Below are 26,867 nucleotides of genomic sequence, written 5' to 3'. Positions count from 1 at the left end.
CAGTCAAAGGTAGCAATTGCATAAGTGCCTCTGCTGCTGCAGGAAAAAGTTCATTCAAAGCTGTTTACCTTGTAGCTGAGAGTCTGCAGCTTCACCACATTTTCAAACTGGAGGTTAAGAGACAAAATGAGTGAAACATATTCTTAATTTCCATCTGGAAAACACTTTTCATTTGCTTTAACTTTGGGTTTCATACAACCAAGCTGCCATGAACCTGGAAAAAGATCTGACTGTTGGCAAACTGAACTCTAGCTCTCAACACCCTCTTGTGGTCAGAAATTGGTTACTGCAGCTTTAAAACGAAATAGACAACAGAATACAGGATGTTCTTTAATACAAAAAAACAACAAGAGATCAGACATGTCCAAAGATCAGGTACAAACCCACTCCCCTAAAAAAAAAAAAAAAAAACCTCATGAGCTCTGACCTTGGGGAAAATGTGAATGGAGATTCTAATTAATTTACATTCAGCATTCACAAAGGTACAGTATCTGCTATAACCCATTATTTGGAAAAAGAGTTGCAAAACCTATATATCAATGCAAAAATGCCCAATAAGATTATGTTCAAATATAGCTTTTATATTTACTAACAAAACGGTCAAATGGCTAAACTGGCTATTTTAAGTTAATATAACACAATTAGGCCAGCTGACAGCACTCAGAGAAGACAAGAAATGAAGTGGGTGGTATAATTGCATTGTTTTTGCCAGGAACATCACCTCATCCAGTCTAAGTAAGGCACATGTGGCTCTAAGTATCTTCATCAGTCCAGATTGCACAAATAGACAGGCATGAGAAAGAGGAGTTTCAGAATCCTTACTGCCACAGTCTACATGGGGAAGCAGGTGTAGTTTAACAGTTTCAGTCCAAAGATGGTATGGCAAGATGTGGCCAACATGCATTCCACAGCAGGGAGGGTTTTTTCTTCTTAACATGTCATCGTGCGAAAACAAAACATAACTGACATGAGATTCTCACCGCCAAGTTGAATAAAACAAAACAAAAACCTGAAATACACAAACTGGGAAAGCACCTGAGAGAGGGATTAAAACAGTACATAGCCCAATGGTGAGTATAACTTGTACTCTTTGGCCTCAGTTCCAATAATTAGCGAGAAACAGTCCTTTTATAGTAGAATACAGGTGTGCTGTTAGCACAAGATCACCTCTGGCCAAACAATTGTAACCTCATGCTTTATGAGAAAGGGATGAAGTCCAACAGTTTTACAATCAAAAGTCCTAACAGTGTGCAGGTTACTGCTGTTTGGTGCCTTCATAAATCTTCTGCTTCCAGCTAGAAAGAAGTGAAGCATGAAATAATCTCTGATTATGTACACTCCTGATCAAAATCTTAAGGCCAGTTGAGAAATTGCAAGAATTTACATTTTGCACTGTTGGATCTTAAGAAGGTTCTAAGTAGAGCTTCAAAATGCAAAAAGAAGAAATGGGAGTGAGTGGTCATGACAGTGTGGATACCTGACAGAAAATGACACTGAATCCACATTTTTGAGAAGATTTGGGCTTTTAAAGGCTGTGCTCTTAAACTTTTGATCAGCTGATGAACAGCCTATTTCAGTTTAATGGCTGTTTGCAATAAATTGCTTACTCGATTTTTTTTTTGTTTGTTTGTTTTTTTGTCTCACTCCCATTTCTTCTTTTTGCATTTTGAAGCTCTACTTAGAACCTTCTTAAGATCCAACAGTGCAAAATGTAAATTCTTGCAATTTCTAAACTGGTCTTAAGATTTTGATCAGGAGTGTACCAACATGTAGAGCCTGTAACTGCTCTGTGAACAACACTGTCTGCTGACTGTTTGTCTGAACAGATGCAGTGATTTAAGTTGATGTTAAAGTGCAAAGTAAAAAAAAAAAAAGTTTTCAGGTACAGGCAAAATGGCTTCTTAAATGTATATATATATATATAAAAAAAAAACAACCAGGCTTACTCTAATGTAAGCCTGTACAGTAGGTATGCCTGGATCCTTACTGAAAGGACTGAGTGCAGGTATGTCATTAGGGTCCTTGAGGGCTCATCTCATCATGGATGTTTGGCTGAATTAGACCCACGTCATCTCCAGAAGCCTCAACAATTCATTCAGTCATCCAAACTAAAATCATCCCTCTATACCTGCACTCTGGATTGATCAGACACATTGCTCCTCTGAACAATAGACAATACTGCGCTCATCATCAGAGAGCGCTGCACTTTGATCCCTATAGGGAAGTCATCTTGTCAGTTTCCCCCATCAACAGCGAGCTCAGGGATCAGGTTCAGCTGCAGAGCAGGGCCTGGCTGGAAGGGTTTCAGTGGTTTGCTCAAGGACACACTGATCAGGGTGGACATTTGCCCTGGATAGACATCTGAAACAATGCAGTGGTGCCAAATCTGTCAGACAAAGGACAGACTCTCGCTGTTGCCCAACACCACATTTGCAGAATTAACTACAAATAATGTCTATGATGATTCATATCTTAAACAACTATCACTAGAACTACTCACAAATTTGCTTCCACTGTATCAACAACCACCAACAAGCACTATTTGTGATAAACCAGATGGTCAAAGATTTTCAGTACCTTTTTTTTTTTTTTTTTTTTTTAAATGTCACAAGTAGCCAAGACAACATGAATAACTAAACACAGGGGACAAAAGGTAGAGTAAGCCTTCCTACAACATAACTGAAAACATAACTCAGACAAACCTGCAACACTGGATCAAGGCGTGATGGTGGCTGGGAGTGAGCAAATCATTAAAACTCTTTGGGTGCATCTCAAACAGGAAGAGCAGGATTGAGCAGTAGGCCAACAATTCCTTATTACAAAAGTGCTGTCCTATTGCTTGCATATAAAAAGTGCAGTGCATTTGGGTGTTTTCTTTTAAGGGGTCTCTGGTACCAATACAAGCTTTTTAAAAACAATCCAGGTAATATAAATTCCTATCATAACATAAGGTCCTATCGTATTAAGTTCCAACCATAACGCAATCTCGATACAGGGAAATCTCTACACTGCAGTTCACTGCGTGGGACAACCACAGCTCCAGGCATACCAGGTGAAAGGTAAAGTGTTTTTTTTTTTTTTTTTAAGTTCGAGGGCATTAATCCATCTATTAATCTGTCAATCTCTACAGTTTCCACAAAAGAAATGCAGCTTCGGTGACCATGGTTGTCGAAAACCAACAAAAAGCTACAACCAATCTGATAGGACTCATTAAGTCCATTAAGCCTAAATCCTTTCAAAATTTCCTTTGGCAGAGGGACAATTACCTCAATTTTCCCCTCATAACTAATAAAAATGACTGTGTCCATGTGCATTGCATATACTAGTTGCATTCTTGCTTTGATACAACAACAACAACAAAAAAAGTTTCTGCAGTTGTATGGCTGAGGAGGAGGAGACATGGGAGTGACTAAGTTTTAGCAAATTTACAGTCCAGCAGCTGTTTGTTTTACAATGTGACCAGGTTCTCTGCCATGTAACAGAGACTGTAGAAGTTACAGCCTATACAGCAGAGGTTAGAGAGAGAGGACAGGAGTCTGTACAGCCACAGACGATTGCTCAGGTGTCTGTATTTGGCATCCGTCTCGCACAACTTGGCATAGGCTTCTCGATTGGATGACAATCCTATATCCTGACCCAATCCACATGCTTGTTCAATGAGGTGCATGTCTGCCATGATTTCTGATGTCATCTGGCCAAACCACTGAGCATTGACGGCGGCCACAGTCACAGACACAAAAAAGATGAAGATCTGTTGGAAGTGGACAGAGTAGAGACACATTAAACAAACTTTATCAAGTTGGTTTTACGCATTATGTGTGCAGACTGTACAAACTACACACCTGAAAGGCTTCCCTCTCATCCAGCAGGTCACTGGGATGATACACTGCGTAGATGGTGAGGTTAAAGAAGGCACAGGCTGAACCCAAATGGAGGTAGAATGGGACTAGACGACTCTGAATGAACCCATAAGTATGTCGGTTCAGGTGGCTGTCCATCACAAAGCCTGCACAGAAATCAGCATAATGCATTAGGACCACAGTGGACCTTCTGTTTCCTGTTACATAAAAAGCATGCACTCATCACAGGCGAACAGAGACTGGGGTAGAATGGTGGAAACCTGAGATCTAGATGTGGATGTAAAGGCTATCCTGAAGTCTGGAAAAAATGGTGTCAGAGATGAAAGGGAGGTGTGTCTTTGAGGTACAAGGGAGAGATTACGTATGAGAGTGAGGATGTTTAGAACCAGTGTGCATGTCTTACATACTTGATATAAAGGTGACCCAAATCTGCATGCCCCAGTAGGTGGAAAGCAGCAGCAGCTGCAGCAGCTTCACTGTGAACGTGGGCTCTTGGTCAGTGGACATGCTTCCTCCTTACTACCGCTCCAGTCCTGCAAAACTGCACTGTCCCAAAAGGCCAGTGATACTCTTTCCTTCCAACTGGCAGTAAAGCCCTCCTTCCACCTTCACCACCTTGTGGGTTTCTGTAAATGTAAAAATCACTTCGCTGCAACTGACAGCATGGAGACATTGTGCATTGCATAATTGCTCTGGATAAAAATAGCAATAATATTCATTTCCTTTCCCCAGATTTACAAAGCAATATGGAATAAATCCATTGTTGATGCAGCCTTCATTGGAGGAATAATGTCAATGTGTTTACTATAACATAACCAATCCACATAACCCTGTGTTTGCAGCAGTACACCAGTTTGGGGTTATTGGGACAGAGGGCAGCATGTGTAGCTAGCTGGACATTCAGGTGAGAGTTCAGGTGAGGCCTGGGCAGATCAGAGGGCACAGCTTTTCAAACAAGTCAAGAGCTGAGCAAATCAACAGGCTGACAGAAAACCAGTGTTTTACTCCCAGCTATGTTTAAATTAGTGCAGCTCCTGGCACTGTCCCATGGCGACCAACTTCCGCATTGTTGTCAAGGAAACTGGATTACTGTTGGTGCCTTGACCTTACCCACTGTGTACACTGGACGAGTGCAGTGTATCCAATGGCACAGTGAAGTAAGCACAAACCAACCTTCAGCTAGTTTACACTTAAAGTCAACTATCACATGTTGTGAGTGATTTACGTGCAACAACCAGCGAGATAAAGACTGATTTGACGTTTCCCTGCTGCCGGGGTGCAAGTCAAAGTCACCTTCACAACACCAAATGCTTTCCAAAAAGCTCTTAGCTTATGCAACTGTAGGTGGGGGCGAGTCTAAGTAAACTGTCCCGCGGCTAAAGTTAACGCTAACGTTAGCACGTCACCTAATGGGATCCTGAACGCAGCGCGGCTTGACGAGGAAACGGTGAGGAGGTTCGTTTTACTAAACTTGGCTGAATGCAACAGTTCAACGTGTTAAACGTTGCGACAGAAAATGTGAAATTAATGTCCCCTAACTGTAACATAACGACAAGGTAACTTACCTGTGTTGGGAATACGAGGCAGCTTGTTGCTGGCTCCTCGACGCAGCCCACAGTCCGTGACGTCGCTCACGCACAGACTTCTCCCGTTTGAGGCTATGCGTGTTTTTTTCCGTAGGATGGCGAAGTCATAACCCAATTGACTTAACATTCATTCTCTACAGCCTCTTCCAAATGTCAGCCAAAAGAAATGTATGCCTAATATTTACCTTAACCTAAGCCCAACTATAACACTGACTAATAAGTCAAAATGACAACTTTAATACCGTCACCATCCTAGGGAAAAAAATGAGGAGGAGGGCAGTGCCGCAGTGACTCTTTGGTCATGAACCTACCAGGAGTTACCAGACTACATTCCACGCTGCACTGATTTGGCTTAAGTGATCAAATGGGCAATGACATCTTAAGCAAAAAATGTAATTAGTGAAATCACCGGATAAAATATTTAGTTGGAATGAAAGCGTGCACAGGCTGGGTCCTCCACATGACAGGATCTGCCCCAGACCTCCTGTAGCACTTTAATAAGTGCCTGTTATCAGCTGATGTAGCGGTGGTCAGTGCAGTTTCATTACATGATAATGTGGCTCTGGGATATCATGTGGGTGAGCAGCTCAGAGCAAAGGAAATAAGTAAACAAAGACTTAAGCAGCCTCTCAGTGGCTCTAATTTCTGCATCAACAGATTGTGAAAGATCTCTCAGCACAGGAGCAAAACAGGTAAAGGCAAAGGGAAACAATTTATCGACTTGCATTTGCTTAATTGTTGTGCCTATGTATATGCATATGTACGTATGTTTGAGTGTGTGAATGTCTGTGTGCGTTTATGTGTGTGTGTATGTGTGCGTGTGTGCTGGTGGATGCGGAGGGATTGTGGTAGGGGGGCAGTTTTACTTTACTTATTTATCTATTATTCTGCTTTTCTTTTATTTGTCTCTGTCTCCACTTTATTGATGTAAAGCACTTTGAGTTGCACCTGCTGTATGAACTGTGCTATATAAATAAAGTTATTATTATTATATTATTATAAAATTTAAACTGTACTGTAATTTAGACAAATGCAGCAATAACTCAAGGTGTATATTTCAGTGAATGACTAGGCAGTAAATTGATAAAATCAGCTCCACCAGAAACACATACTTGTAATGTGATAATGTGATTATTGCGATAATAATAATTCAACTTGTGCATATGACAAGTGAACACATTTTTAATTAAGGTTTTCAACACAAAATCTACAATGAATTGAACCAGGAGATAATTAATAGTTCAGAATAGTTTTTCTTTAATTAATACAAAACAAATCCATACTCCTGACAGAGATTGTTTTTCCTCTTGGATATCACGTATAGCGTACAGTAACTTACATTTTTTTTCTTACAGATTTTGAATTTCACATTGGTATTATGACATTTATATTCTGAAAAATTTGCATACATGCTTTATTAGGAATTTTTTTTCAGAGGCATATGGCACTTAGGCACTGACTTACAAATGAACGAAGGGTACATAGAAAAGTATGCAAAATGCCTGCAATGGTAAACACAAGATGAGATGGCTAAACATGGAAAGATCCTCCACCTTACACATTTAAGAAAGACAGGAAAAAATATTATAAACTGTGCAATTGGTGCCTTGTAGACTCTATGAAGTACAAGATGAACAGAACCAAAGGAAACTATCATAACATTAATGATATTACTAGAAGATAGTTATGTTTGGGGGAAGAAAAAAAAAAGGATATGTGACATTTAAGCTTAAGGAACTAAAATACTTCACTGATTCCACTGGAAATGATGAGAACATTGTAAGGCTGTTGCAATAAAGCTGGTGTTTTTGAGCTGAACGATGTGTGTGAGTCACGCAGCCTGCTTTGCCCTGATAGGACGTGGTAGTCTGAATATACACAGTGTGAGTCCCGAAAACATTACAAAAATATTTTAGCTGATACTTGTATGTGCAGTGCTTCACTTCACCTTAGAATATGCTGGCATCTAGTTATGTGTAAACTGTCTAAAACACAGTTAACTGGTCTGTAGCCCCACATGTGAATGGCTACAAAGGCACACGGGGCCTCAGTCTTGTCTTGGAAACAGGTCTGAGCTCAGGTTGAAGATGTAGGTGTCAGCCAGCAGATGGGGTCAGTGTCGAGCAGATTTGCAGATTTTGTCGTAAACCTCAGGGAACGCCTCCTTACAGCCCAGTTCCTCCCTCAGCCTGTGATACAGCTGTCCATCAAACATCTCCCAAAACTCTTCTCGGTCCATGTAAACATCTGCATACAGCATCTGGAACCTGCAGGAGGCAGTGAACACAGTGACAAGAGCAGGGGTGCACAATATAAAAAGAGGACACACTGTGCGTTTAATTCTAATTTAAATCCTCTCATATAAAGTGGTTTCTATGGCTACTGATTCTGATCGCCAGAGCAGCATTTGAGACTTACCCATGCACTTCCCTAACAAACTTCTCCAGCTGACGTGTTGAGGCTTTGGCCTCAAAGTGTTTGACTTTGGGTTCCCCGTACGCTCCGATATCCACATACAACTCCTCCTCTTGTCCTTTGGGATGAACCATTCCTCTGCCCGGAAGTAGCATGAACGGACACAGCCATAGAGGGTAAACCTGAAATAAAACCAGGCAGGGAATGGATTAAAGGAAGTGTATGTGTATATGTAGTGTATTTTGGATGCACCTGTGTCTCTGGGTCTTACATTTATGTCCTGGTGGAAGCGTGTGATGGCAGTGTGTAGGTGCTTCATGGGGATCAGCATGTCCTGGACCACGTGGTGCTGCTCGTAAAGCCGCCTGATGGTCTCTCCCTGGGTGAGCTTCAGCAGAGAGATCTTAGGAGGGACCATCCATCCAAACAGCCAGCGGAACACAGGGTTGTTGCCAAATGGAATGATATCCTAGAAACAGGATGCAGATATGCACACCCACCAGCACACACACACACACACACACACACACACACACACATCAGTGAAAAGACCACGGAGGCATTCTCTGCAGCGTATTGACAGTGTAGTGGATTCAGGCCTGATCCTCCACCTCTACCTTTGCTGTGTCATCCTCACTCTCTACCTTGTTCACCCAATCACTTTGCTGTCGGCCGCCCACAAAGGCAAAATGCCTCTCAAAAAAAGCAGCGAGGACCCAAAAGACCACAGGAAGCCCCGGCAGACATCCATCAAACCCATACTATGCATAATTCATCACACAATTTACCGTTATGGAAAACAAGACCTGCAAAACCTTGCTCACTAATGACTAATGGTGTGTGTGTGAGTGTGTCTGAGCGTGTGTATGTGTGTGTGTCAGACAGAAACAGAGAAAGACAGCATTAGAGTGTAAGAGAAATAAGCAGTGAGTTGGTAAGATAAGTGACAATCTGACAAAAATAAGGTCCTTCATTACAATCCTGCTATCACTGACGGAAACGTGGTATCTTGGTGTGTGGGTGTGAGTGTGTTTATGTGCTTTGTGTGTACCTGAAGCTCCCAGAAGATGCTGCGTGTGTGTCTGTGATAGTATTGCCTGAGAGGGATGTATTCCACTCCAGTGCAATCGCCTTCAAGGTAGCTCTCCACATGTTTAAAGAACCAAGGTTTAAAGTGCAGGCCAATTCTGTTGATCTGATTTTGAGAGAAACACACACAAACAGAAAAAGGGAATTACAGTTAATGACACATTAATATTAACACAGATAAAATGTGGAGGCTCCACCAACATCTCACCTTATCTGGCTCTGCATGGTCGGTCATGGTTCCCGTCATGATGACTGCCGTGTCCAGAGAGTACTGCAGCCCCTCAACAAATGTGTTCTCCTTGTTCTGCGACGCTTCGGTGAAGCGCTTGCAGATGTTCTCCAGTCCTCTGACTGGCTCGTAGTGCAGCTTCACCCAGGCCTTGGCCGGGACAATCTTGATCTCTGCTGCCACCAAGAAGCCAAGAGTGCCACAGGACCACGGCACAGCATGGAACAGGTCGGAGTTTTCCTCCTGGGTGAGAGTCACAAGGAGAGTCAGAGAGAAAATACACTCTTTTTCAACAATTACATATTCTGTGCGGTTGTGATTAGTGGCAAAAAGTACAGCTAAATAATGTGAATTACTTGGATGTGACCTCGAAGTGATTGGAGTTTGGATTTTTACATATACAGTGGTATTTGTTGGTCTGTGTGAGTGTAATACATCCATAAGTTTTGGTCTGTTAAATCCTTCCCTGTTGCAAGAACAGGAGTGTGCTGCTCCAAAATGAATGAAATAGAAATAGATGGGGAAAAAACATGATTTTGAGCAGCAACGCAAAGTTGAAAAATTGTTTTGAAGGATCCACAACAAGTAGAAAGAGAACAATTATGTGCACATCACATCCAGTAGGTGCAAGGCTATCAAAAAATGGTGTCATTGAAGGAAAAAGTAACACCTGCACAATTTTATGAGACGTTCAAGCACTCTTTACAGCCCCCTGGTTTCCAAAATAGTGGAACTATTTTACAGTAACATTAGGCTATTTGGCTTGCTATGTACAGTGAATATATGTAAGCACTACCTTCACAGCCTTAACATTTATTTGTTCATTTTCATTCATCAGCTTTGTTCAACCTTTGTTGTTTTGTGCTATCATATAAAATTAATTTTCATATAAAATGATTACCAGGGGAGTTTACTGTACATTTAATGCTACATTTTCACAATAATGCAACCTTTATATCCCTTAATCCATTAGATTATACTCAACAAAGAACAATGAATACCACAGTGCTTTGGCAGCCAGACTGAAAACAGTTCAAAGTTAGATTTGCAGTAATTATTTCATGGGTAATCAATATCAATATTTTATTACCTTAGAAAATGGCCATTCTAAGTGATTACATCTCTGTGCTGTGGTCAGTATTGATACTTATGCGTCATACACTTTAGCTAGTGAGAACTTTGTCATACGTCTTCCTCATGGAACTATGAGAGAAAGTACAACAGGACTCTGCCTAACACACACACACACACACACACACACACACACACACACACACACACACACACACACACACACACACACACACAATGCTCACCTCTGTGCAGCGAACCAAACTGCCATCAGCGAGAACCAGTTCATATGCAACACAGATGTGCTGGAAAAGCCCATAAATGTGAGAGGATGACTCAATGCCTGTACCCATCACCAAACCGCCTGAGAGGGGGAGAGAGAGAGAGAGACAGAGAGAGAGAGAGAGAGAGAGAGAGAGAGAGAGAGGGAGAGAGAGAGAGAGAGAGAGAGGGAGAGAGAGAGAGAGAGAGAGAGAGAGAGAGAGAGAGAGAGAGAGAGAGAGAGAGAGAGAGAGAGAGAGAGAGAGAGAGAGAGAGAGAATATTTTCTGAAGTAATTCAATCACGTTCCAGATGAGACCTACAACAATGAGAACACACTCAAGCAGAAGGCCGCGAGTGTGTATGCGTGTGTGCACACGTGGACAGCGAGATAAATTGATGTACATTTGTCCTGATGGGAAAACGTTAGGCTGTTGATGTGCAGTTTATGGCAACAGGAAACCCATTACGAAATCTGATCCAGGGGTGCTTCCAGCATTAAAGCCATTTCCTCCCAGTTTCATCTTTGGAACTACAACATCAATCCTGTAACACGATTAGAGAAGTCGCTAAAGCCCTGAACAGGATACAGTGACTGACGGGGGAGATGTGGGCTCTACATCACAGAACAATGTGCTCTGGAAAACATCCCTGCGTCTTTCATCTCTACAAAAGACGGCGCAGCAGATGTTGACGTTGCTTGTATACTTTATGAAAAATAATTCAATGTGATCCGAACATGCAGAACATACCCACAGTGAGGTCGTCCAGCTCAGGCAACACTGGCAGTGTCCAGCCAATGGAGTTGAGGAGAGCAGTCACCTGACCCATGTTGGCCAGCGGCTCAACTCGCACCACCTGCAAGTGCAAAGATCACTGCTGGTAAAGATCTTTCATCATCATCACCATTGAAAACAAACTCTGACATATGCAGTTTTATCAATAACACTTAATTTCTCGGCTGCCTCCAGCCTGCAGCAGGTGTGTGAGTTGCTCTTATTATCACTGGACACACACTCTTGGAATAAGTAAAGCTGACAAGAAAACAAAATAATAGAGGTCCTCAATATTTCAAAAATGTTTTGAACTAACTTGTAGGGGCTCTGTCTGTTTTCTCAGTATAGAAATTATATAATAAATAGGGATAGGAATGCATTTATTGAATAAATGATTTCTAATACATTTACTTATTTATATTGTATAATGAGGCATGGTAAGCCCAATCCTGAAATGTCTCTAAAATATCTGTCCAATACAACCTGCAAGATGTTTCTTATTTACTGTGCTTCCATGTATAAGGTTCCCAATGTGGTTGTATAGCACTTACTACTGCAATATACACTCGGTGGCCACTTTACTAGGTCCACCTGCACAATCTAATAAAATCCAACACAACTGTTGTGCCATCAAGTTTACTTTTATGATGCCTATAATGCTCAGGTTTTCTTTTTGTCACAGTAATAGACATGCTCAACTTTATGTTTGGCACTGAGCTCATAGTTAGTGGTGCTGTTGTACTGGACTGCATTTTATTGAGAAGTGTTTCTACTATTCTGTCCCCCCTCATGTATATAAATAGGCAGGACAAAAAATTAGAAACAACTCTAAATATAATGTAGTCCAGTACAAGACCTCTGCAAATTACAATCTCAATAATTAACATAAAATTAAATTTACACATTCTCCACAATGTCAACAAAAACTGAACATTATAAACTTTCTTAAAAGGTAGAATTTTATTTATTTCAAATTTGCTGGACAGTGGGATGAAAACACAGCTGTGAACATGTGTCTGACAGTTTCTCCTACCTGCTTCTTTGTGTCCACCTCCAGAATGTCCATCATATTGATCATGATGTTCTTGTGGGTTTTCTTGTATTTTCCCACTCTGAGAGACACAGTCAGCCACCCGGGCCGTCCCGTGCACATGTAGTTCTTACCCCCCTGCTTCTTCCACTCACGCACCTGAAACATTTGTCAGAGTCCTTGTTACTGAGAGGGACAGAGCAACTGCAGCAATAACAGCAGTCAAATTCCTCAGTGAGAGTGGATTATCTCTGCAGACAGTAAATACACAGCAAACCCAACTGTTCAGCCAGTGGACCAATTGAATGATCGAGGTGTTCATGGAGCAATTTTTGATTGTTTGCTCCTAACCCCACCATGAAAACAACACATCAATTTGGTATTAAACACACACACACACACACACACACACACACACACACACACACACACACACACACACACACACACTTTTTAGCACACATATCTTTGAATAAGTACACAAACAGTATATCAGCTGCCCTGACTGTTCACGGTGAAAACACAAATTTAATGTTGTTTTCAAAATCCAGCCTGTCTAAGAAACATGATGTGGTCTTGATAAATAATTAATGTCATGAATATTTGATTAGCAAGGTGAAAGAACACAAGTGAATAATATATTGACTTTATTCTCACAGCCTGGAATTTACCTTAAGAAAAGTAGCATTACTTGCCAGAAGATACACATTCCTGGTGTTAAAGGTCTTAACAATTTGCCGAAACTGTTCAAAGTACACCTGGTGAAGGTTTTTGTTAAAGTAAACTTCACAAATCTGAAAGTTTCCTGTAGGGAGCCACCTGCTCACTGGCTCTTCCTTCACGTACCACATGTTGTGGCTGAGTCTCTATGATGGGCTACTGCTCTCCCAGGCCTGTGCAATGAACCCTGCGGTTGGTTTGGTTTAGCTTTGCTTCATTTCAAATCCCCCTCTCTTGACTGAATCCTTTTGGGAAGCAGGGTATTAGTCGTCTGGCCTGCTCTCAACCTAGGCTTCTCCCAGCAGCCTCTCTCACAGTGACAGTCAGGTTTGATCGAATGTTGCATTGGACTAGAAAATTCACCAAACTTGAATTTCCAGCCCCATTGAACCTGTTAATTTACTGTAACCTGGACATTTTTATGAGATCAACTCATAAAAAAAACTCATAAAATACAAGTCAATGAGTGCTCAGTCCCTGTTTTTATTGAGTGCTGTATTAATTACAAGGTCATCTCTATTGCTAGTATTATTACTTCCTTGGTGTGTGTGTGTGTGTGAGAGAGAGTGCATCGAAGGTATTGTTTTATAGTGTGAAGCACTTTGAGTTATCTTTGTTTGCATGAAAAGTGCTATATAAATGAGTATGAATGATTGATTGATTGATTAATATTCCTATAGCTGGATTTCACACACCAAGATTACATCTTGCGTGCTCAATTATAAAATTATATATGCTTTTCCTGCTGTCTTCTTATGCAGTTCAAGACATGTTTGTTGCATGATTCCCATCCATAATGTCATGACTGTAAGCTTTTTCATGGATACAGTCAGTATGTCCCTGCATTAACCTGTGCAGGAGATGCTATTGTATGTGCACACTGTATGAAATGTGTCCTCGAGTTGTGTAAAAATGTACTATTAGATATGAAACATTCACACAAAGACCAATAAGTTAACAGAGCAAGAGAAACTACGCCAACACCTGTGATGTGGTTTGAGTGTTGAAAAAGACAAGTGACTGTTTGATTATGAAGTCTATAATATCTGTGTCCCGACAACATGTGTACCAGTTTGTGACCTCAAGCTATTTTTGACCACTGACTACACCTACAGTAGGCAATATAGCAGGTGTAGTCATGTGGTTAGAACCACAAATTAAACAAAATCCAAAACAAAATGCTCTGTTTAAGATTAGCAACACAAGAAACCAGTGATAAAAAGTTTATCTACTCGATACTACCCATGATTCCCCTGTCCAGACGTATTTCCCCTTACCTTTACCTACATCCAGCCTTATCCTTATCCCTTACCACAAGTGTTTTAAGTCTGTTCCTCCTCAATTAAAGTTCCCCTCCTGTTGGTTAAGGTAAAGGGAGACACACCTTGACAGGGAGACAGGCTTCAACATAACACTTGCAATAATTTAAGGTAACTCTTTCTTCATCATGCCAATAATAATGCAATCTTTTTATTTTTTTGTTGCTAAATTACACCTGTGCAATCCCTTGCATTTACCTTTTAGGCATACCATGAAGAGGCACTAATGACCAAATTCAAAATGCATGAAAAAATATGTTTCCACATTCTACTAGATCTATCTATCTATCTATCTAATCCCAAACAGAGCAATCAAACAAATCTAATTTAGTTAAAATTTGACCTTACTAAAAACTCAAACATTAATTAGATCTGCACTATAACTTCACTCTAAAGCTATTATCTCTAAAGCTACAGATTCTACATTGTTTTGGTGACATTAATCTTTGAGTTACATTAAAGGATACCTGAATTGCACATCTTTTGACTAGAATCATCCCATTTTAGCAACTGAATGTGAGAATAAACGTCAGGTTTCATGAGGGCACACACACACTCTCTGTTCACGACGGAGAGGGGCGGCCTCTGTTTGGCTTTGCTCACCTGTCGCTGGATGTCCCGGACGCGCTGGTCGTGCAGCTTTGGCGCAGAGCACATCTTGAAAATGAGCCATGCCCGCAGGTAATAATACACATCAAATATGACGGATAGCGGCAAGAGGAACAAACACACGAAAATCCACCTCTGGTGAATGATCACGTAATCTAGACCTTTGACCTTAATCCACAGTAAAAACATAATAGCCACGCCAGCTAAATACAATAACGGATCCATGGTTTCCACAAATAACTGAAGTCAGTCCCAGTCTGCAGTCACTCTCAGAAGTCAGGCTCCGGGCACCGTGCTCACTCTCCGTCAGACTCCCACCGCCGGCGGACACATTCACGCAGTCAACCCCGCACAGATAATCTCAACCCGCAGACCTGACTCCTCACTCCTTCACGACGATAGGTGAGCTCGGCTAGGTGGTCGGCGAGCCCCTTCTCTGCTTTACTCTGATTGGCGAAGACTGCTAAGAGGAGGGACTCGGCCCTCCCATGGGCCGCTCTGATTGGTCAACAGCACGGTAAGGATGTCTCGAGTGGAAGCGTCTCTGGTCTTCAGCCAATCACAAAGTCGAAAGGCTGTCACACCATCCGCCCTCTCTTCATTGCTTAATAGTTAAGTAATGTGTTATCAACATTTAATCATCAAAGTGCATAATCACCCAGCTGCTATACTTTAATCACACCTTCAGCAACTCTTAAATAACTACTTTCAATAGAATAGACTAGAATAGAATAGAACAGACACTCTGAGGTGTCTTAAAGACTGTTTAAGGACTTGATACATAGGTTAATGGATACTGTGTTGTAGCTCAGTGCAATAAATACACAAAATGTTATAAATACACACAGTCCAAATTATAAATTAGAAATGCTCACTGTATTTGTAGTCTACAGTAAAACAGCCTGTGCATGAAACAGTGGCCTGTTGCCCACACTACACATTGGCCCAAAGCAATTGCGTAGTCTGTAATCCTGACAAATTAGCTCATGCAGTAGAAAGACACAATAATAGAGTAAAAAATGAGGCGGCTGTTTACCAGTGATGGCTGAAAAATGGTTATTTAACTGTTTGGTCTGCTTTGAAAATGGAATGAGGTGGGTACATTTGTTTACTTGCTTAAAGGTGAGCCTGTCATCAGGGTTTAAACTTGTGTGTGTGCGTGTGTGTGTGTGGTTTCCTAATGTGATGTGGCACATAGATGCGTCACATCTGTGTGTTTTTGTTTGGACAATGCACATTCATGTCACTTTTCACCACAGAACAGCCTAACAACACATGTTGTTTATAACATATCATGGGTTGTAAAATCATCCCTTGAGTGTCCATTAAGCTGTAATCACTCTCAGTGAGGTCAGGATTACTTTGCAAACACAAGATGACATTACATGCGGAAAAGGGAAAATGGTAAATGTTGCCCATATTCCCACAGTGGCTGTAAGAAAGGCTATTAGCAAAGGTTCAATAAAGGTAATAAAATTACAGATGAAGTAACTGGCAGGCGATCTAAAAAGCAAAACACTTTTCCCCAAATGATGCGTCAACAAAAGCACCTTTTTCTACTATTTTTTTCTACTTTACTATAGTGTACCCTGTTTTTGTGAGTGATTGTAGCTGTTCACTGTGCCAAATTTCATAATAAATATGAAACCTTTAAAATGATTCCCCAGATTTACCTGACTTACAACTTTAAACAAACATTGAAGTGTTTTTCAGACTATTTCATATGCAGTACATTTAATATGGTCCCAACTGCAAATCACCCCAACCCCCCTTCTCTCTCTCTCTCTCTCTCTCTCTCTCTCTTTCCCACAAACACACACACACACACGCACATGGATAAAGTGGTACCCTTCAGACACATTAGACAGAGGGAGGGTGGGGCTCCAGTAAAGATTCCTTAATGGGCTGCCGTCCTCTCGTCCATCTTCCTTGATGATAAACACACAGTCCACACAAGCCAGGAGAGCTTCAATCCGCTCACGGAGCCGCTTTTTTTAGAGACTGCCTCCAAATAAAGTTATTGTTTTTCCAGAGGATCCACCTGTAGGGAATATCTGAGCCTCTATGGACTATTTTTCAGCCCTCTTGGAGATGAAAAGGATGGAAAAAATAAGTCAAGAAGGACTCAGGTAGCATTTCTCTCTTGTGAAAAGATTTCTGTAACTGCACAGACTGAATTATTTTAGTGTCTGATCATTACTGGTGCGCATGAGGAGTGCACTCTACATTGAGTGGGGTGGTACATGAGTAAGTGTCACCACAGCTGGTCGTAGTCTAGTCATAGCTCTAGTAACCTCTTAGCACGATGCCTTCTCTGCACCATGGAGCAATCTTTATCGGAGTCTTCCTCATTGTGACAGGGGGCTGCACAGCCTTCCTGACCTCGTCCCAGAGCCGTCTGCAGGCCTTCTCCCTCTGCTGCGTGGTGCTAGGAGCGGTCATGCTCATTCTGGGACTGTTTTGGGCTATGAACAGCAAGAGTCCCGTGCGAGAGTACGACTCAGAGTGCCCCTATCCATACAATGACTACCCCAGCTTCGGGAGCCATGTCCTCTTCACACCCCCGGGGAGCCGCTTCCCGGAGTCCCAGTCAGCGTTTCTGCCTAGGTGGGTCAAATAAGAATACCACTCAATCTAAATATTCATATGTCTATGGTTTTGTACAGTATAGTCAATATTTCTGAACACAGTTACATCAAGTGTACAATTTTGAGTTTCTCAATCGGTGATAAAAAGACCTATTTTGTGAACACATAGAAAATTTGAAGGTTTATATACCAAATGAACTTAATGTAACATAGTATAACTTCTGACCCTATGTGCAATCACAATCAACTTTTCCACATTCTCCAGGTCATTCTTTGCAATGTGGCTCCAGTAGGTCCATATTTTATGCTTTATTGACATCAGAGGTTCTCTTGGGAAAACATAAACATAAAAATAGCCCTTGATGGCACATGGTTGCACCACTGCTATAATTCTTTGCATCATCATCCACATCCAGGATGTCCATTCCTTTCATGAGGCTTAATTCTTGGTCATAGCAATGGAACACCACCTCTCACTGAGAGCTTCATCTGCCATCTAGTGTCTGATGTCTGCAACAACCAGCACCACAGATGAAACTGGATATACAGTATAGAAATGTGTGATCTGGTGTCACACACCCTCAGTCTCCATGTGATTATCTAATGTCAGTGCTATTTTGTTCATAGGACCCAGGACCGCCTGCGGCATGGTGCTCGTGGTGAGGAATTTGACTACCCTCCCATGGACCCAGGGTGTCTCAGTCCATCGGCCCACCCTCCTCCATGGCTGGGACCCCCGCCTCCCTATGAGGTTGCGATCAAGACGACGTGCAGCTCTACACACTTGCGCCGTGCATACTCAGACACACAGCTGGCAACAGAGCCCCTGTTTGGACAATCAAGAGAGATCAGCTTTGAGGTGTGATGTTGGATGATGTCAAAACTCTGCCTCTTTCTACATCAGACTGAAGAATGAAGAGGCTGAGATGGGGTGGGGGTGGGGGCATTAGTCTACTCAGGGTCTACAACCACCCGAGCTGTCTGGTTTGGACTATATCAAATGACATTAACAAAGTTTATTAAAGGCAAACATTTGCAGCATGCTTCTTTCTGGTGGTAACAAAGTAGGTTTTAGCATGTTTTCCAGTGTTTCTGTAAATATACTGCAGAATTACGCAGACCTAATTCCATGACACAAAAGAAAGGTAGATTAAGCAAATGTCGCCCTATCCTCAGGTAACCTAAATAAAGGAAACACCAACAAAAGGTCTTAAGAGATATTTGGGCCACTCTGAGCTAGCAGAACGGTTTGAGTGTGTCTTGGCACAGATTGCACAAGTGCCTGAAACTCTATTGGACATGATCCTTCCAGAACAAAATTCTGTAATTTGGTGTTTTAGAGTTGGCAGTGGAAAATGCCCAGCTTTAGAGTCTCCCAAAAACTGCTCAATTGCATTGAGATCTATTTTTTGCAGTGGACATAGTATAAGACTTACATTGTTTTTGTGGCAAGTTGATGATTCCGGGATCAGTTAATCCCACAGATGTGGGCATCATCATCCTGGAAGACTCACCCCCATCATCAGAACTGACATGCGTCACCATAAGATGAAGTGGTCACTGAGAGTGGCTTGAGTTTGCTGGCATTTACCTTGTGCTCTAAGGTACTGGGTTCACCAAAAAAAGGAAGGCACTCCACACCCTCATAAAGCTGCAGGGACGATTCACTGTGGGAAACCAGCATTCAGGCTTAGACTTCTCTGGTGTGTGCCACACATACATTCATCTGCTTGCAGAGAACAGGGGGAAGGATGACTCATCTGACCGTATGACTTTTTTCCACTGCTGAGTAGACCACTGCAATTCACTGGCAAAAATGCCAGGGGTTTAAGGGTTTAAGTATTGCAACCTGACCACAGTATCCCTCTCTGTACACTTCTTGATGGAGAACTTTGTTCTTGATTAACTGCCTGTTCATGTCTTAGATTGACATTTGCAGTGATTTAATTCAGAGCTGCTTGTCTGTTTGAACAATTGTTTTAGGAGTATACACGTTCACATCCAAACTTCCATCCATCCTCTCAAGGTCACCAAGCCATCCTCATTGATCCAAAACAGTGAGTAAAAGTAGAATAGGATGCCAGCAGGTTGAAAGGTCTGCACCTGTATGAGCACCTGCTTTCAATATACTTTGCATCCCTTAGATACAGGTCAAGTGTTTCTTCTATTTTGTCAGTTACCTACAAATCTGCTGCAGTCATGTGAGTTGTCCACAATTAAGAAAGAGTGGCGTGGGATAAACCGTGTCCTCTCATGATTTCTTTTCAAACTCATCGTTGCATTGAATTATTTCTGCAAGGAAGACAATCATTCCCTTCATTGCCCCTAAAATGAGATGCTGCACTATGCTGAACTTTAGGGGGTGACTATAAATATCTATACTATCCTAATCTTTAAGAACACAAGGATAGTTCACTTTTAGACGGCTCTAATGGGTCTACATGAGCTTTGCACACAACAAACTACAACTTCTTGATTTTGATACAGGTCACAGGAAAGAGGACTGGCAAACAGGTTATTGTCAATTGTGCCTTTTATGAATGTGCATGCTTCCAGGCTTAACATGTTTTAGTCTTGGCCAGCTAGGCCTGGCTGCTTATTCAAGGGAGACAGGTGTGTCATCTTTTAAATCATGTATTCAACTTTATTTAATAAAACAATGATTAAGGACACACAAGCTGACTCTTGGTGGTCTCCTCAATCAGCAAGAGCTACTAAGGGCCAGGGAAATTTAATGGCTACACTATGTCAATCATGAAGGCCTCATATTCACATTCCTAAACTTGGGTACATGTGGTCTGCAAATCAAAGGCTTTAATTTATTGCTAGAATGTAACAGTGTAACGGAAATAAAAGTGGGGATAAGCAGTTAAGGGTGGAGAAGATCACTGCTCTGCAAAGTATGATATTAATAAAGGTTTGAGTGCTTTCTGGAACAATTGCAGTGCTTTTTTGATTCCTTTCAGAATATACAAACTAACCACTGATGCAAAGAGATTTTAAAAAAAGAGTAAAAAACAGTGGAACAGTTGGATTTGTGATGAATGGAGATGCCTGCAATGCTCCGATGAACAAACTCTTAATCTGATATATAATATAGCCTACATTTGGCTAGTCATTGACAATTACATTTTTTTTTTTTTTTTTTTTTTTTTTTTACTTCAAGCAGACCTAAACTCATTTAAAAGTAGCCTGGCCATTAATAAGTGACTCTGCTCCAGCCCCAGCAGAGCCACAGCCAGGCATCCGTCCAAAAAATGAAATAGGCTGTTTGGTTCATAGGTTTTATCGGTTCATAGTTCAGGCTATAATTCTCTCTCCCCTCTGCAAACAGCATGCCCAAACAGAAGGAGCCTGACATTGTTCAGACCTTGCGCCCGCCCTGCGCTTTATTCCTCGTCACTGAAAAGCCTTCCTCATAAAAAGACTTCCTCGCTCAGTACGGGGCTGCTGTAGCCAGATGAAGACCAGGGAGTGCTCAGCCCACATTGCGAGATTAACTCATATCCTAATGATTTTCAATGCCTTGACAACAGCGAACCGGATATGCCTCTGCAGAAAGAGAAAAGCAGGCGGCAGAAGACCTTTTAACACGGGCGCGGTCTACTTTGATAAGCCTGTGTGATCGTAGGACGCGCACTGAAGTGGAGAGAGCGTTTTTCCTTTTACCCAGAGTTTTTGTAGGGCTCGGACGCCATATGGGCATCCTGAGGGAAGTGAAACTTGATGAAGAGGAGAAGACGCGGCGCTGATAACAATAACAACAACAACAACAACAACAACAACAACAACAACAGCCTGGCTTTCAGTCCTGACACGCGTCTGCTGAACAGCTCCTCGCTCTAGCGTGAGTTCCTATCAGGTATCGTGGATCGATGTTGATCGTCAGCCTTCACACACGCACTTACGCACGCGCACACACAGATAATTAACATGTTCGCGGAATGTATAGAGGCTATTGTGTCCGCGCGTTACTCGCGAAATCACCTCGCCTTTTTGCTTCCTCGCTTGTTTGAGGCAAAGCAGGGAATGCCTCTGTTTTCTTCTTCTCTCTATCACTCAGCCTCACGTACTAGCAGTTTGAGCTGAAGTCTTGTACACTACCTCTCTCTCTCTCTCTCTCTCTCTCTCTCTCTCTCTCTCTCTCTCTCTCTCTGTGTGTGTGTGTGTGTGTGTGTGTGTGTGTGTGTTGCAGACTGGCAGTAGTGGTGAAGTGGAGGTGCAGCTAGGTGAAGAAGCTGCAGTGCGGCCAAGCAGGGATGCCGTTCCCCCATGGTGTGGTGCTGTGCCTGGGCCTGGTGCTGATGACCGTGGGGGTGGTCATGGCCCTGTGTATAGGCCAGGTTCTCCCCCTGTTTATACTTGGGTTGTTTCTGGGCCTGGGGGGCACAGGGCTGGTGGTCACGGGGCTCTGTGTCGCCATGAAGAATCTCCAGGTGGCGGTGCCCGGTCACTTCCTCCTGCACCCACGCACCGGCACCCGCTTCAGCCCACATCAGGCCGTGGCCATACAAAGGTACACATGCACACAAAGCCACATGCATGTGCGAGGATGAGGAGATCCAAAGCAGTCCAAAATAGTTTTAAAGCGTTATTCTCTTTGGCAATGCATCATGAAAAGTTTACAAACCATGTCCAAACTTTTCATAATGAATGCCAAATAGAACAGAGGCCTTTTAGGAGTGCCTTGGATGTCTTTCCCTCATGACTAATGGGCCTTCTTCTTTACAGTCTTTAATATCAGAGGCTGTGAAGCTTTCAGGCCTCTCATCTGTTTTTCAAGATATGCATTTGTGTTGTATACCGATAGTCTTTTTCTCAGGTCACCCTTTAGACAGATGAGCTGTCAAATAGTGTGTTTAATCAACCTCTTGGACACAATGCAAAATATATTGCAACACAATAGTGTGACAAGAACTGTGAAATGCAGCAGGAACTGGAAAACACCGAAATTGTGACCCAGAGAATTGGAAAGCAATAGATGTTCTGATTATGGACTGATTATAGAAGTAGGTCACGGAGAAAACAGAAGGCACACATGCAGGCTCACAACTGCACACAATGTGGCTGACAGACTCCCCTGGCATTGTCTGAGGTAATCTATGATGGCTTGTGAATTTAAACAAGACGTGCTCTGCTCATTGTCCGGCCCAGTAGAGGAGACAAGCCAGGAACACAGTTTCCATCATCAAGGCTTTTTCTACCTCCAGACACTGACCTGAGAGAGTCCATATTCACTCGGAGGCAGTGTCTCTGAATTCTTCTTTAAAAGTGAGGGACAATGGATGTTTGTGCCTTGGATTTTCAAAGATAATACAAAAGTGAAACTGTGCTTGCAAGGAAAGCAGCATTAAATGACTAATGATGGAAATAAATGGGCATTTCCTGTCAGGCAGCCAAAGCAAAGTCAGCACACACCCACACATCCCACTGTCTCTCTCTCTTTCTCTCCTTAGGAGGTTGGACCGGATTCGGCGAGAGATGTCAGAGGACTCTGTAAGCAGGAGGCCTGAGCCGGAGCCCTCCCTGCCATCCACTCCACCTCCATGGGACATGGAGCCTCCTCCATCCTACGACACAGTAATGAAGAGCCAAGAACATGCTCCACAGCTATGACCTCTCACTTTGAGGGAGAGCAATGATCTGGTTGACATCTTTTCCCCACGCCAGTGCCTTTGTCTTTGGGTCTTAGCGAGAGCCATGCAGGGATCCATCTTACTAAGAGTGAACTCGCTTTATCAGCCTGATCTGTGCCTTACGACAGCCATCCTGAACCCAAACAAACATTAAAAGGAACTACAGGAGGTAGACTGAAGACTTTCACAGACTGAATCTCAATGTGGCCTTGCTGTCTAGTAACTGTGTTGTGATTGATTGACTGGAGAGGGGGCAGGAGATCACTACAACTCTGCTTCACCCCCCACCCCTGATCCTTTCTTGAGAAGACCATTATGTAACTGTACAACTGAGTGAAGGGATTAATGTCAACAGACTGGCTGCAACCCCAAATTTATAGAGTTGTAGACATCAAGTAAGGATAAAGCTAATCAAAGGGCTCTAGTGGCCCACTGGAATCTGTCTATGTGACCTACTACTGTGGCTGCACGACACTTTTTCTTTCCTTACACCCAGCTATACAACGTGTCACTCTGTGTCTGCACTCTTTCCGCTCACAACTTTGCACAAGATTTACTAACAACTTATTCCAAAGCAAAATGCCTTAATTGTCGACAGCAGAATGTTAAACAGAACAGTGTTACTCCATAAGGTTTGTATCCAGTGTTGGAAGGAACATTCAGTGTTGTGTTATGTTGCGATGTTACTATAAACTTGAGTTAAGGAATAGCTGTCCAGCTCTCTGTGGGTGGTGTTGCACTTAAAAATGATGGATTGTTTATTTGAGAAGGAAACTCCGGAAACATTGTGATGAGGAATGTTTACTTATCTATGAGTCACCTCCTAACTAGCACTGAAAATCCTACACGGTGCTAAAAAAAACATACGCAGAAACTATAAAATGAATGGCTGAGGAGGAGAGAGAACACGAGTATGGAAGGTTGATGGGGCAAAATCTGTCTTGCAAAATTCTTATTATTACCTCTCAACACAGTATAAAAATAAAAATGTGACACTTTTGCCTGTGTCAGTGCGCCTTCAAGCACTGTTTCGTAGCAAGCCCCATGAGTCTTCCTATGACATACAGCTGTAATCACTAACTACATCACTTGCTCATTAATGTAACAGTGTTTTCGCGCAATCTACAATGTGTCTAGGTGTTTACATACAATGTGATTAAGTCTTTGTAAAGTAAATATTAACTGAAGTGCTTGAAGATGAAATGACACTGACAAAAGTGCCACTTCAGTGTGTACAAGTGTTACTTTTTCCATTATTATTACATCTTATCATGGTCTAAAACTAATAATAGTAATAAATAAATAGCTGTGTTGGTGAGTATTATGCAAGATGGTTTTTGCCCAATGGGCCTCATAGGTGAGAGGTCCAGGAGCTGGGTTGTGGCCCCCCTTATTGCCCACAGTTTGAGGCAAGGTGACCCATTACACACACCTGCAATTTTAGACCTGCAGGCTGTAATAGGCAGCAGAGTGGAACCCTAACCTGGCTTTCTCCACCCTCACCTTCAAGCCCTGACACAAAACACAAAGTCTCCACACACACCACCCGACTATTGAAGCCTAACCAGCAGGCAAGGCACTTCAGTATCAAGCCCAGCCGTTTTCACACAGGCCAAGTTTGCAGTGTTGACTTCAAAGGGTTGCTGTGGCTGCGGCAATGGTAGAAGGGAAGCCATATCGCTATGGACTGATAGTGGCAGGGCTGTGTGTGTCAGCGTTTGGCTTGTTCATCATGACTGAGGAGCGACCCCATGTCTACGCCACTGTGTGTGTCCTGGGTGTCACCATGGTGGCTATCGGGACTGTATGGAGCCTCTGCCAGTGCTACCCCAAGGTAGATAAAGCTCATGAGTGTTGGAGAGAAAGTGATAAGAGATGGTATGCAATATCAAGTGGAGATTTGATTGCTAATGGATTGTGTGTGTGTGTGTGTGTGTGTGTGTGTGTGTGTGTGTTTCTTAGGTCATGTTGGCTCCTCAGATTCAGGAAGAGAAGAGGCTGCAGGATAGCGTGTATACTTCAGCTGAAACAAAACATCAGAGGTACCGTAATATCAAATACACACACACATACACACTCTGGCCTAATAGCCAATTGCCGGGAAAGCGTTCACTCAGGCCTTAACGACTCCCTGTGGTCTGTCATCTCAGGACACTAACATGGAGACAGCAGCAGTGCAATATGGTTCAGTGACGGGAGGGCGACTGCACTAATTATACCGTAGATATTAATGTTATTATCTTATCTTTAGGGGAAAATTAATGATGATGTGATGGAGTAGCGGTAGCAGCAGAGCATAAAGGAGGTGGGTAATGAGGAAGTGGTGAGGACAGAGAAAAGTAGAACAGATAAAAGGAGCAGCGTGCTTGTGACTGGAAAGTCACTGGCTTGGAAATCCAGACCAGCTGGGAAAATGAGTAACACCGTCCCCTCCCTCAGAAACTACCATTAATGTGCCCTTGATTAAAGCGCTTAACCCTCAGTTAGCTTAGTGGCCAACACATGAAAACAGTGGTTATACTGGCCAGCGCCCACACGTGAATGTTAGTAATTATGTGAATGTGGAGCAGGACAGAGCTCGATAAGAGTGTGCGTGCTCAGGAAAACATTTCACTGGATAAAGAAAAGGTTAAAAATGGCATTAAAAGTTGTAACTTGACTAAACTTTTTTTTCTGTCATCTCGTTTCAGAATTATTCCTGGCTTCAGTTGGCAAAAATCCAACAGTCCCCTCACTGAACCCCTGACCAGTCACTGTCACAGCTGTCCCACTCTGCACCTGGTCTGATCTGCTGAGGGGGCACAGAGGAGCGTCCAGACACAGGTGCACCATGGGAAGCACCTCATCAGTCCCATCACAAGACTCCCGAGTATCTTTCTGCTTAGGACACTAGGACAGAGTGGTTTCATATCTTTTAAAGAGTCTTTCCCATAATGTCAGCTCCACTCAGTCATGATGCTGTTTGATAGTGGATTTTTACAGCTAATGGAAACCTGTTGGCCCCATCCCAACAGGCTCCCACCACATCGTGTCAATGCAAAATGCGCAATAAAGTAATAAAGTTACCTCTGTATGCTTGGTAGTCCCAGAAGATGGCACTATTTGCTATTGAGAGAGCGAGAGAGAGAGAGCGAGAGAGAGAGAGCGAGAGAGAGAGAGAGAGAGAGACGCGCTCAACACCTAAGAGCGCAACTCAGGACCACAACTATGCAAACTTGAAGAACCTGAAGAAAACGACAAATATTAACTCACCATCATCCGCCTTATTGTTTCCGCACACATTCAACCAGCCATATTCGGAAGAACCTACATCTTATACATGACTTGTTTATTATCTAATTGACACACAGCATTAATATTAATTGCACATCTTAATAACCGCATTAACAAATAACACTAATTATAGGCTAATTGATCTGAAAGTAGCTACAGTGTAATTTGGGATGCAGTAAAGTTTGAATCAAAGTGGGTTAAATTGAGGATGGCGGCTGTCCCCGACAGTGTGAAACATGACTCCGCCACAGATTCAGGCAGAGGTGTTTTTAACGGAGGAGAATCATTCGATACTAAAGCGGTGGCGTGAGCCCCTGAGACGTCACCAGTCCCCGCCTTCAATTGTAAGAATCAATTGTTAGATTTTTTTTTTCCCGAGTACATTTTATAACGTGTTGAAGACTTT

At 42.5% G+C, this 26,867-nt stretch overlaps 3 protein-coding genes across 3 annotated transcripts; 1 reads left to right on the top strand and 2 right to left on the bottom strand.

The window, feature by feature from the left end:
* Window positions 1-2,578: 2,578 nt before the first annotated feature.
* Window positions 2,579-5,529, bottom strand: LOC115358521 (transmembrane protein 205). The gene is made up of 4 exons (XM_030050552.1): window positions 5,426-5,529; window positions 4,268-4,486; window positions 3,843-4,006; window positions 2,579-3,751 (listed from the first exon to the last, which is right to left on the bottom strand). Exons 2-4 carry the CDS (start codon window positions 4,365-4,367, stop codon window positions 3,449-3,451), a joined length of 567 nt encoding a protein of 188 aa, XP_029906412.1. The 5' UTR covers window positions 4,368-4,486; window positions 5,426-5,529; the 3' UTR covers window positions 2,579-3,448.
* Window positions 5,530-6,608: 1,079 nt separating this feature from the next.
* On the bottom strand, window positions 6,609-15,344 carry dhcr24 (24-dehydrocholesterol reductase). The gene is made up of 9 exons (XM_030050252.1): window positions 14,959-15,344; window positions 12,320-12,475; window positions 11,263-11,368; window positions 10,496-10,614; window positions 9,159-9,422; window positions 8,913-9,056; window positions 8,133-8,330; window positions 7,865-8,043; window positions 6,609-7,713 (listed from the first exon to the last, which is right to left on the bottom strand). The coding sequence occupies exons 1-9, from the start codon at window positions 15,187-15,189 to the stop codon at window positions 7,560-7,562; spliced, it is 1,551 nt and encodes a 516-aa protein (XP_029906112.1). The 5' UTR covers window positions 15,190-15,344; the 3' UTR covers window positions 6,609-7,559.
* A 9,175-nt stretch (window positions 15,345-24,519) lies between these two features.
* bsnd (barttin CLCNK type accessory subunit beta) lies at window positions 24,520-26,185 on the top strand. The gene is made up of 3 exons (XM_030050253.1): window positions 24,520-25,022; window positions 25,151-25,230; window positions 25,879-26,185. Exons 1-3 carry the CDS (start codon window positions 24,846-24,848, stop codon window positions 25,973-25,975), a joined length of 354 nt encoding a protein of 117 aa, XP_029906113.1. The 5' UTR covers window positions 24,520-24,845; the 3' UTR covers window positions 25,976-26,185.
* The last annotated feature ends 682 nt before the right edge of the window (window positions 26,186-26,867 follow it).

This window comes from Myripristis murdjan, chromosome 4 (assembly GCF_902150065.1).
Source record: "Myripristis murdjan chromosome 4, fMyrMur1.1, whole genome shotgun sequence".
In the NCBI taxonomy this organism is placed as follows: Eukaryota; Metazoa; Chordata; class Actinopteri; order Holocentriformes; family Holocentridae; genus Myripristis; species Myripristis murdjan.
Note: the sequence above shows the minus strand (reverse complement) of the source record. Positions and strands in the feature narration are given on the sequence as shown.

Coding starts and splice junctions, on each gene's coding strand:
- LOC115358521 (XM_030050552.1), bottom strand. CDS start 4,367: ATGTCCACTGACCAAGAGCCCACGTTCACAGTGAAGCTGCTGCAGCTG. Junction 4,007..4,267: donor TTGGGTCACCTTTATATCAA/GTATGTAAGACA, acceptor ATTTCTGTGCAG/GCTTTGTGATGGACAGCCAC. Junction 3,752..3,842: donor ATGAGAGGGAAGCCTTTCAG/GTGTGTAGTTTG, acceptor CACTTCCAACAG/ATCTTCATCTTTTTTGTGTC.
- dhcr24 (XM_030050252.1), bottom strand. CDS start 15,189: ATGGATCCGTTATTGTATTTAGCTGGCGTGGCTATTATGTTTTTACTG. Junction 12,476..14,958: donor TCCGGGACATCCAGCGACAG/GTGAGCAAAGCC, acceptor CAAATGTTTCAG/GTGCGTGAGTGGAAGAAGCA. Junction 9,423..10,495: donor GTTTGGTTCGCTGCACAGAG/GTGAGCATTGTG, acceptor ACTCTCACCCAG/GAGGAAAACTCCGACCTGTT.
- bsnd (XM_030050253.1), top strand. CDS start 24,846: ATGGTAGAAGGGAAGCCATATCGCTATGGACTGATAGTGGCAGGGCTG. Junction 25,023..25,150: donor TCTGCCAGTGCTACCCCAAG/GTAGATAAAGCT, acceptor TGTGTTTCTTAG/GTCATGTTGGCTCCTCAGAT. Junction 25,231..25,878: donor GCTGAAACAAAACATCAGAG/GTACCGTAATAT, acceptor ATCTCGTTTCAG/AATTATTCCTGGCTTCAGTT.